A 12574-nucleotide genomic window follows, 5' to 3' on the forward strand; every position below is an offset into this window, starting at 1 on the left:
CCTAGAGACTATAACCGCATTATCTACTGGCCTTTACTATGCCAAAATAAATATGATAGAAGCTAATATTGCAATTAACAAGATGTTCAATGAACAATTCACTTTATGGCATGACCGGCTTGGCCATCCCGGTTCAAACATGATGTGTAAGCTAATCTTAAATTCAAAAGGGCACACTCTAAAAAAGAGACGAGTTATCCCTAAGAATCTCACGTGTGTAGCATTTTCACAAGGGAAACTCATTATAAGGCCATCACTAGTCAAAGTAACTAAAGAGACTTTAAATTTTCTGGAAAGGATACAAGGAGATATTTGTGGACCAATACACCCACCATATGGGAAATTTAGATATTTTATGGTCCTCATTGATGCATCGACCAAATGGTCGCATGTTTGTCTATTATCCACTAGAAATTTAGCGTTTGCTAGATTGCTGGCCCAGATCATACGTCTGCGAGCACACTTTCCAGATTTTCCACTTAAGACTATACGTCTATATAATGCTGGTGAATTTACATCCCAAGCATTTAATGATTATTGTATGTCCATGGGGGTAAGTGTGGAACATCCCGTGGCACATGTACATACACAGAATGGTTTAGCTGAATCCTTCATTAAACACATTCAATTGATTGCTCGACCATTACTCATGAGGTCGAAGCTTCCTGTGTCGGCTTGGGGACGCACAGTATTACATGCAGCAGAGCTTATACACATCAGGCCATCTAGTGAGCATAGATATTCACCATCCCAATTACTCACGGATCATGAGCCAAACATATCCCATCTAAAGACATTTAGGTGTGCCGTTTATGTACCCATTGCCCCACCACAGAAAAGAAAGATGGGACCTCAAAAGAGGATGGGAATATATGTTGGATATGATTCTCACACCATCATTAAGTATCTAGAGCAAACCACGGGTGATCTGTTTAAGGCTAGATACGCGGATTGTTAGTTTGCTGAATCCGAATTCCCTACATTAGGTGAAGAGACAAACGAGTTGGTCAAAGAGATATCATGGAATCAAACATCCTTGAATTGGCAAGATCCCCGTACTCTGGAATGTGAAGCAGAGATCCAAAAGATTATACATTTACAAAAGCTAGCTAATCAATTACCAGATTCCTTTGTTGAGCCAAAAAAAGTTACAAAATCGTACATACCAGCTTGTAATGAACCAGTACGTATTGATGTTCCAAAGGGAAATAATCAAGTTGCTACAGAGGCTAAGTGGTAGACCAATAGGTTCCAAAGATAAGAACCCTCAGAAATCAAAGAAAGGTGCAATTAAATCCGAGGTTAAGGAAACCATAGACATGACCGCGGTAGACCCTATGGAACCAATCAATGAGGTTTGGGACGCCAAACCTCAAGGTCCTGAAGGTATTGATAATAATGAGATCTCAATAAACTATATTATGTCTGGAATTCAATGGAACTGAAAAGATGTCGACATCAATGAAATATTTGCATATAAGGTATCACTTGAAATGAATAAGGATCATGAACCCACGTCTATATTAGAGTGCACTCAAAGATCAGATTGGCTAATATGGAAAGAAACCATAAACGTGAAGTTGAATTCATTAAAGAAAAAATGTGCTTGGTCCGATCGTAAGGATACCATTCGATGTAAAACCAGTTGGACACAAATGGGTTTTTGTGAGGAAGAGAAATGAGCATAATGAAATCGTGAGATATAAGGCACAGCTTGTAGCACAAGGATTCTCACAAAGACCGGGGATAAATTATGAGGAGACATACTCCCCTGTGGTGGATGCAACAATTTTTAGATTTTTGATAAGTCTAGCTATAAGAGAAAGTCTTGATATGCGGCTAATGGATGTAGTGACCGCATATTTATATGGTCCACTGGATAATGAAATATATATGAGATTACCATAGGGTATTGAGCTCAAAGATAAGAAAGATTCTCGAGAACAGCACTGCATAAGGCTGAACAAATCCTTTTATGGACTGAAACAAAGTGGGTGTATGCGGTACAATAGACTGAGTGAGTACCTAGTCAAAGAAGGCTATAAGAATGATCCCATCATTCCATGTATTTTTATAAAGAAGTTTGCAAACAAAGGTTTTGTAATCATAGCAGTATATGTGGATAATTTGAACATCTTAGGAACCTCTGGGGAAATTGCCCAAACAGTTGAATATCTCAAGAAAGAGTTTGAGATGAAAGACCTAGGTAAAACTAAGTTTTGTTTGAGATTGCAGCTTGAGTACTTAAATGATGGAATCCTTGTGCACCAAATGGCATATACTGAAAAAGTACTCAAGAGATTCAATATTGACCAGGCCCACCCTTGCCTAGCCCAATGGTTGTGAGAAGCCTCGGTTTGGACAGTGATCCATTTGGTCCAAAGAAGAACGATGAAGAAGTTCTCGGTCCTGAAGTGTCATATCTTAGTGCCAAAGGAGCTTTAATGTACTTGGCTAGCCACACTAGGCCAGATATTTGTTTTGCCATGAACCTCCTATTAAGATTTAGTTCATGTCCGACCCAAATGCACTAGAACGATATCAAACATATATTGCGTTACCTACAAGGAATGATGGATTTGGGTCTATTCTATACTAACCATAACAAAGAAGGTTTAGTTGGTTTTGCTGATGCAGGTTATCTATCTAATCCACATAATGCTAGATCTCAAACCGGCTATGTGTTTACAGACGATGGTACAGCAATTTCATGGCGTTCGATGAAGCAGACCATTATGGCCACTTCATCTAATCATACAGAAATTTTGGCTATGCATGAGACCAGCCGTGAGTGTGTTTGGTTGAGATCAATGACTCAACACATCAGATCAGATTATGGCATGGCCGATGATAAGGAACCGACCATCATGTATGAAGACAACACAGCCTGCATCGCACAGCTCAAGGACGGTTACATCAAGGGAGATTGGACGAAGCATATTTTGCCTAAGTTTTTTTCACACATGAACGACAAAAGGCCGGTGAAGTTCAAGTGGTACAAGTCCAATCTAGTGACAACTCAGCCGATCTTTTCACCAAGTTATTACCAACATCAACATTCAGGAAGCTCACACATCAGATTGGGATGCGTAGACTCAAGGATCTTTAGTGATGTTTAAAACAGGGGGAGTAATACGTGTTGTACTCTTTTTTCTTCACCATAGTTTTGTCCCACTGGGTTTTCCTGGTAAGGTTTTAATGACGCAGCATCCCCAAGCGTATTATGATGATCTCTTAGCATCTACACGGTTATGTCATCCAAGGGGGAGTGTTGTAATCCACTGAAGATGAATCTCCATAACCGACCCGTACAAGCCTAAGTTACAAGGCCCATCGTCGTTTCCTATTCCTACTGTAATTAGGATTATGATTCTATTGAGCTTAGGGCTTGTGTACCCCTATATATATATTTACTCTTACCATTGAATGAATAATACGACCATAAGTTTCATAACATTGTTTTATTTGTTTGAAAAGGATTCAGAGATAGAATATCTTCAATACACAATAGAAAGTGTGGTTAAATATATCAAATTTTCTGTTTTCATATTGATTCTAGAAAAATACGGGTGAACCTTTTTGTTCATCCCCTCTCCTCTCAACCAATAAAAATTTTCTATCTAATTTTTTAATTAAAGAATAAATCAAAATTATATCAAAAAGCAAAACAAATTAAGGAAACAAATTTTGTATACTTTTAATTAAGGAAAGTTAAATATTGGCTTGGTTTAGATTTTTAAAATTAGAACAAAATTATGTGTCGGTTTGGGTTTACAAATAAGGTGATTAGAGTTTAGATTTTACAATTCAAACGAAATTATATATCGATTTGGGTTTACAGATAAAATGGTTAGGGTTTAGATTTTAGAATTAATACAAAATTATATGTCGGTGTGGGTTTACAAATGAGGTGGCTAGGGTTTAGATTTTATAATTAGAACAAAATTATATGTCGGTTTGGGTTTACAAATGAGATGGTTAGGTTTAAATTTTACAATTAGAATGAAATTATATATCGGTTTGGGTTTATAAAAGAACGGTTAAAGTTTTTAATTTTATAATAATGTATACAGATTTTATTTCCTTATTTTATAAGAGGGTGAATGTATATATTTTTTAATTATATTTTTTTTAGTTGCAATGATATGTAAAATATTTAGGAAGCAAAATCTGAAATAAAAGCTATTTTTGGAAAAGTTTTAGGGATTAACTTTGTAAATAAGTACAAATAAAAGGGTTTAACCCAAAATATACTTCAAAAATGTATATATAAATAAATAAGATCGTTTCAACGAAAATTAAAATCCTTCATATAAATTTCTTTACACATGTGTCGAATGAGTTTGGTACTAAGTAATCTAATTTTTCATTGAGCAAAAATCATTCTAAAATGGACAGAGGCGTGTCCTATAATATATTTTCAAGCCATATTCAATTTATTTATTAAGAGTATATATAAATATATAATTATTTGGCCATGTTAGACTGTTCCACTTGCACATGCTAAAAGGTTGTCCTGAAAATGTATTGCTATAAGAAAAATCGAAGTTTCTCGCAAACTGTGATGATTTTATTTCATTCTTAAAATGACTTTTTCATATGAAAATAAATACATAATTACGAATTATATTACCTAGCCTGCTAGCCATAACATGCAAGAAGGGTTAATGTTTGAACTGATGGAACTTTGTTGGTCTATCCTGTCATGGACGGGTTTTAGTCCCCTCATTGACGTGGTTGAATTTAGCTCCTCGTATGTCAGCTATATTCGTCAAATGCAAATCATGAAGAAAATTTTTGATTCTCCAAGCTGCAATCTAATAGTTACTCCTCCGAACTAGTTTCTACTCAGATCTGCCAGCAATTTATCGTAGGCATCGTAAACAGTTTGTCGATCGTATGTGTTTTTTTAAGTCTGCCAAATTTACGAAACCTAAACCAAAACAGTACTTGGCATATACGTCGGGCCAACACTCGGTTAAGACTTTTATATAAGTCACCCAATGATAAAATATTACAACCATTGGCGTACATAAAATAGGTTAGAATAACATTATAACACTTTACACATAAAGATTGCAGCATATACATGATAATTAAGATTACATTTAAGATTTAGGGCTTAGGGTTTTACGGTGCAGGATTTCAAATATACATGATAATAACAAAATTAAATATTATAAAATTTAAAATGGAAGACATAATATGTAAACCAAGAGAAGCTAGAAAAAAATTAACAAAATATCGTTAAGTCTGACAACAGTATGTAAAAGGTTATAATGTCTACAAGATGGTAGAGATATTAGAAATCCTATACCGTAAAACCCTCAGCCCTAAATCTTAAATGAAATCCTTAATATGAAAATGGAACCAAAAGCAAAACATGCGAATGATACTCTCATATTTATATACCATAATATGAAATTGAACTCTATCGAACCTAAATTTTGCAACTCTAGTTAAAATTCATAACCTAGAAATAAAATGCTTTTGATTTGGAGTACAATCTCCACATGGACTTCCCATTTTTTGACTATTAGACACAACTTACTTTTTCATTTAAATTAAAGAAATAAATTATTATAAAGATTTTCCATTTAGTTCAAATGGTATTTAAAGTCATAATTTCCGAATATATAATCTTTAAACTAATTGAAACATTGACCATGGACGTTAGGATATATAATAAAAGTGGAGCAATCAAGCCACGTTTGATGACTGCGAAACGCGTCAGATACGCGGGACAAGTACATATCAAACTTAAAAGATAACCACACCGTCTTATTTTATAGTCATCATATGCATGACATTTACTAATTAATCCATGCTTTTATTATTTTATGGACGTACAGAGATCATCGTCATCATCTCCTACTTTTCAAAGCCAAGTTATAGTAATATTGATCTCTTCCGAACCCAACCAGCTGACGTTATTTTCTCTTTATCTTGTTTTGATCTATATGGATTTGATTAAACCAAGTAAAACCATACGTCCCATGTAATTTAGATTTACTTTACTGGTTTGTGCATTAAACTGTTTTCGTGGTTTTATATGAGATAAAAAATTCGTATACTGTATGTTGTTAGACGAAAAAAAAAGATGCGGACCAGATAAATTATTGAGTTTTGCTTAGAAGCATTAAAGTATATTGTGCTTAAAATCATTACAGTATTGGAACCTTTTGTGGCTGCTTAGTGGATCAAGATACAAAAAAAAAAAAAAATAAGTCAATTTCATTAAATAAGGTATTATATAAGCACAAAACAAGCCATACATTTAATTTGAAATTGTAAGCCCATAGTTTGTGAAACCTCATGTAATCAAATTAATTAAGATCTTGCTCGTATATANAAAAAAAAAAAAAAAAAAAAAAAAAAAAAAACAAGTCAATTTCATTAAATAAGGTATTATATAAGCACAAAACAAGCCATACATTAAATTTGAAATTGTAAAGCCCATAGTTTGTGAAACCTCATGTAATCAAATTAATTAAGATCTTGCTCGTATATATAGCCTATATAAACGGGATATAACATTGCATAATATAATATGTATCACCATGTGTTTGCTTTGTGGACATCAGTACATGTGGTGATACATGACTAAACTGTTAGAATGACCTAGGACTTAACGTTGATACCAAAAAAAATCATAAGACTTAGGGTTCTAAGTTCTAACATAGAGTTTAATTATGCGGCATTTTGGCTTTAGTATTATGCGGAAAAAGAAATTGATGTGCACCAATGAAGCATTAGAAAAATTGTACATATCAGATGATTATCACAAATTCACAATAGCGATTCTTATTATACAGTCATATCTACTTATCCAGACATTATTAGTTAAATTGAACAGACTAATAATATAAGTATAAAACCAACTCGAACTTCAAAATGATTAGACTCTACATCGAATCCAAACACGCCACTCTCTTCCAATCCAACTACTCGATTTCTTCAGAGTCAATTGTCACCGTGGGCTCCTCTGGAAACAGAGAACGTGTAACCAACGTACTGGAGTCGTTTTGGTTCCTATGCTTCGTCATGTGACCCCCAAGAGCTTGCCCTATCGGAAACTTGAGGCCACATAGTGGACAAGAATGTGTCGTTGTTTTAGGCTTCTTAGTGAGTGAAGATGACTGATCATCGGTCTCGTTTATGGGCTTCTTGTGCTTTGCACGGTGGCCTCCCAAAGCCTGGTACGATGAGAACTCCTTCATACACGTCTTGCATCTGAAAACACGTCTCTGATCTACAGAACTCCTACATTCTCCAACTCTTGATAACAGCATCAGACAACTTTGCGCGGTATCCTCAATCATCTGATCATTATTCTTACTTCTCGCAGACATGATTGAGTTGACTGAGTTTTATTGTTTCACAAAAGAGAAAAAAATTTCGGTTGGGGTTAGTTAGTTTGTGTTGCTGCTATAAGTATTTATGGAGAAGGCGATGGGTGAGTAAAGATGTAAGTGACGAAAATACCCTTCCAGACTAGCTGAGCTGAGTAAAATCATCTCATGTATTATTTTACTTTCTACTCTAAAACTAAAGTGAGTAGATAATATTTTTCTTTCCAATTGAGTTTAGAATAAAAAAATATAGTACTAGGGTTGAAAACGCCCTAAGAAAGTAAAAATGATATTCATGTAATGAAGTGGGAAACTAATTATCCCTCGAAAGAAGGAAATAGTCGTTAGTTAATAAATCCTAACTTAACATTGTATCAGAGTCCGAATATATATTGGCCTGTTAATTGTCACTCTCACTAATTGATGGTTCAAAAGAATATTCAATTTCACCGAGATAGTTAAAAGACTTTTATGTCGAGGAGATGTGACTCATTCTTTCAAGATTAACGACTAGAAGAGTCATTATCTTGAGAGGACTTGTAGAAAAAGATTCTACATTGGAAATGTGAGAATAACATTTCGTTGTATATAAAAGGTTAGAGTCAACTCATTCATTGTCAATTAGTTTTAAGTTAGAAGTTTGTTATAAACCCTAATTTAAGAGATAACAAGCAGAGTGAATGTTTTGACTGTGAGCAAAAGTTAAATGTATCGGTGACATCAGTTTGTTACAATGACCACTCGCAAGCTGTAGTGATATAAAGTAAAAGACAAATCGTAGCATTTTTCTGACGGGGTTGATTAGCTCATTAAATTCATATCTTACAATTTTTGTAAAATAAGATTAGAATTTTGGATATTATAAATTTTCTAGTATTGGAATTGAATTTGAAATAACTAAAAAATATTATTGACAATGAATTACAAATATTATAGACAAATTCACTTATATAAATGACGTAAATATTCAAATTTATGAATAAGAATATATCAATTATCGTATTTTAATAGTTTATCAAACTATCAAAATGCAAATGATGCATATTTAGAAATTGAAAACTTTTAAAAGTCTTAGCTGTTTTATGAAATATTATAGAATATTTTATATCATTATAGTTTGAAGATACAACATAACAATTATTATATAATATGAGGTTTAAGAAAGATATACTTTCCTATATAAACATATGTAAATTTACGCAGCAGAAAAAAAAGTATATATAAATTTACATGATTATTAATTTATGATATTATTGGGATCATATTTTACATGAGAATTTTAAAAAAATTATTATCTTATTATCTTATCGAATTTCGTTATTTTTTACACTGTCCTGACTTAGGACTATCTAAATTTATTAATTTATAGTGTTTATTAATTTATAGAGATTTTACTGTACAAGTTTTTCGCCACACAATTCCTTTTGTACATGTTAGTTTAACCGTCGGGTCGGGTATATGTTTCACAGAAGCCACCCACTTTTAACCGACAATTTTGTTAAATTGTTAAAACTTTTTTTTTTTTAATTGTTAAAACTTAAATATATAAGAAGCTACATTTTAACCGGAGATTCTTTTTCTAAACGGATGACAACAAAATCAAGATTTGCAAACTATTCAATTTTAAATTCACGACATGGCCTTTCTATTGTCAGTCACACTAGTCTTGACTTGAGTACTAAGCACACGGAGTTTATGCGGCATCGTGGCTTCGAGAAAAAAAGTAGTTGTGCGGGCATCGCGAGAAGTTGAGCAATCAAGGTACGTTTATTGACTTCAAAACGCGTAAGATGCGCGGGATAAGTAAGGGGCATATCAAAATGATCAGAGACTTATTATATAATATTGAAAGAAACACCAACTTGAAATAATTTTTTGCATGTTTAAGGTTGTATGGATTACGCAATAAGTGGAGTAATCAAGCCACGTTTGAGGACTTCGAAACGTGTAAGATACGTGGGACATGCTATAAAATTGATCAAAACTCTTTTAAAAAAAACAGTTTTTGAAGGATTTTAATTTTTTTTTCATTAATTATGTCGCTATAAAGTATACAGAAATTTAATCTTTTTCTGGTTTTCTTTTAATTTTAAAAAGAAATATATATATATATATATATAATATTTTTAGCTTTCGAATGTCAATGTTTTAGCTATAATTAACATTGACATTCTAATAACGGATAAATTAGCACAACTGTCCATGTTTTACCGCATCTTAAACAATGTTTCCGATTTGGTTAACCGAAACTTTCTAAAAGAAATTATTGACAAGGAAAAACACTAAAAATATTAGTTAATTAAGATATAATAGAAAATTTAAAGGATTTTTATACCATTTTGTATATGTAAAAATATTAAATTTATAATCACTTTAAAGTTTTTTGAGGTACGACAAAGAACGCAATAAGTGGAGCAATCGAGCCATGTTTGATAACTTTGATACGCTAGACAAATACTGAAAGTACATATCAAAATTATAGTCGCAACTAAAAGATAACCATTTGTTCTTATTGTATAGTCCTTATCTACCAATCCATACTCTTATTATTAATGTACCGTACATATCATCTTCATCTTCCAGTTTTCGAAGCCTAGATGTAATTCCTAACCCAATCTGACGCTGCGTGTCTTCCTTTTTGTCCCTAAAATCATAATTTTCTCGAAATTATTAAATAGCTCACATATTCTAAGTCCAGATCACAATAAATAATATTACTCAAATATCATACAAATTTGGTGATATTACCATAAGCATACATTTTTTTTACTACTACCATTTTCAAATATATTTTATATACACAGCATGTTATTATTAGGAAAAAAGGAAATTACAAATAATGCCATTGCTTTTTAATTCCACATCAGAAAAAATGCATTGTCACGTCAGCAAACGTGTATTAAATAACTTAGCTATAAAGCGATGCAATGGTGATGACGATTAAGTTATGGTATGTTGCGGCTGATTTAAAGAAAATGATTGAGACATTGAGTTATGAGTAAACAACTGACTTACAAGCATAACCCAGCCTAGCATTACATGTGACTTAATGAAACCTATCTGAGTCATGAGAAAATGGTTGAGTTACAAGTATAACCCACACTACAAGAAAACATGGTTTTTACGACTACAGTTGGTGATTACATATGTAGTCGTTATTTTTGGTGACTAACTAACGACTATTGGGTGACTATTTTACGACTATCAATATTTGGTCGTACATTAGTCGCATTTTTATGACTACATATAGTAGCCGGTATAATAGTCGTAATTTAGCGACTATTTTATGACTATATTGCATATCAAAACAAATAGTCACTAATTTAGCGACTATTTTATGACTATATCGCATACCGGAACAAGTAGTCTCTAAATAGTCGTCAATTTAGCGACTAATATGCGACTCAAGGTTAAGATCGCTAAAAATTCACATCTCAGTCGCTATTTAGGAAAATTAAAAAAAAAAATTAAAGTATAGCCTCAAACCCTTAACCAAACTCCAAAACTTAAATCATAAACTCTAAATTTTAAAATTTGACTTTTTAATCTTAGAAATTAATTCATAAAACATACAACCAAAACATAAACATTATTATATATACATAAAACAAACTTTAGAACTTATAAGAAAATATATCCCAAATCTTAAATCTTAACCCTAAACCCTATACCCCAAACCATTAACCAAACTCCAAAACCTAAATCATAAACTCTAAATCTTGAACTTTGAATTCTTGATCATAGAAATTAATTTATAAACCATAAAACCAATATTTAAAACCATTTACATAATTTTTACGAAAAGTAATTTTTAAAAAACCTACTAACTTATAAATTTAAATCTTTAAACAACAATTCAATATATATATATATATATATATATATATATTAAAAACTAAATTTTATAGTTCCATATTTCTAAAACTTAAATCCCAAACCATTATAAACTCTAAATCTTGATTACAGCTAACTTTTTACCCGATGGTTAATTTGTCAAAAAAAATTGGCTGGGTTAATACTTTGACACATCTGAATTAACTTTCTCCGGCTGGCTGAGTTATTAACGACGACTTACTTATTGGATGTCCTTATGGCTGATTTCGTTTAAGTGTCATAAATCAGTCGTAATGAGATGGATTAACGAAAAACTCGGCCGATTTTACGCTGAGTTAGTAGCGAAAGATTAATAACCATTATAACATGCAATTGGCCGACATATGAAACAATACGGCTGAGTTATAGATTTTCAGTTGAGTTACAACATTAAACGCCTGAATTTGGCAGCCGTATTTTCGTTTTTAATCACTGTAGTAGTATTGTAACATCCGCGAACCGAAATCCCGGTTTAGGGGATTGCATCGGTCGATGCATATAATGCATCAGTTGATGCAGGTTCAGTATTCTGCGGATTGACTTAAGTTAAACACTGCGTTTTGGGTTAGGAAAACCCTTAAGTCGTGTTTTGTCTCATTAGGCGAGTTTGGCCGCTTTTGAGAGAAAGGAAAAGGAGAAAAAGTCATCTTGAGGTTTTTGGGAGATTTGAGGTTGTTCATGTAGAGATCTGTAGCTGGGATCGTTGTTGGAGCTTTCTAGGAACGTTCTCTTCCTGTGTTTGGGTCGGATTTCTTTTGTGGCAAATGTAAGTGCATGACCATGGCTTATCTAAGGTGAAGATTACTCTGATTTGTTTGCTTCTGTGTTGTTAGGCTTGTTAGAATGTTATTTGAGGTGTTAGGAAGCTTTCTTATGGCTTGGGATCGATTCTTGTGGTTGCAGGAACAAATATCCGGCGAGAAGCTTCGCGGAAAAATGATGCTCGGCATGTGCACCGGTCGATGCACTATATGCGTCGGTCGATGCTAGTGCGAGGACGACGCAGATTGACCTAAGAGCATCGGTCGATGCCATGTGGAGGCGTCGGTCGATGCGATTAGGGTTTTCGCGTAATGTCGAGCATGCGTCGGTCGATGCAATGGAAGCATCGGTCGATGCAAGTTTCATGTGCATCGGTCGATGCATATCATGCGTCGGTCGATGCAGTCCCGAGGTGGTGTCGGTCGATGCAAGCCTTGTGTCGGTTGATGCAGAGTCTGGTTTGTTCGTTGTTTGTTGTTTGTTGGTTAGAGTATCTCTATTGCTTGTGTGTATAGCCCAGTAGATGGGAGGATTGCCTTACTGAGTGTTTATAAAATACTCATGCATTGCAATTTGTGTTTGTGAGG

The 12574-nt window shown here is 33.4% G+C and overlaps 1 protein-coding gene across 1 annotated transcript; it reads right to left on the reverse strand.

Moving 5' to 3' along the window:
- On the reverse strand, window positions 6945-7352 carry LOC104698862 (zinc finger protein ZAT7-like). The gene has a single exon (XM_010414249.1). The coding sequence runs from the start codon at window positions 7350-7352 to the stop codon at window positions 6945-6947; it is 408 nt and encodes a 135-aa protein (XP_010412551.1).

Source organism: Camelina sativa, chromosome 6 (genome assembly GCF_000633955.1).
Source record: "Camelina sativa cultivar DH55 chromosome 6, Cs, whole genome shotgun sequence".
Classification (NCBI taxonomy): Eukaryota; Viridiplantae; Streptophyta; class Magnoliopsida; order Brassicales; family Brassicaceae; genus Camelina; species Camelina sativa.

Excerpts from the sequence above, each read along its gene's own strand:
- LOC104698862 (XM_010414249.1), bottom strand. The coding sequence starts at position 7,352 with ATGTCTGCGAGAAGTAAGAATAATGATCAGATGATTGAGGATACCGCG.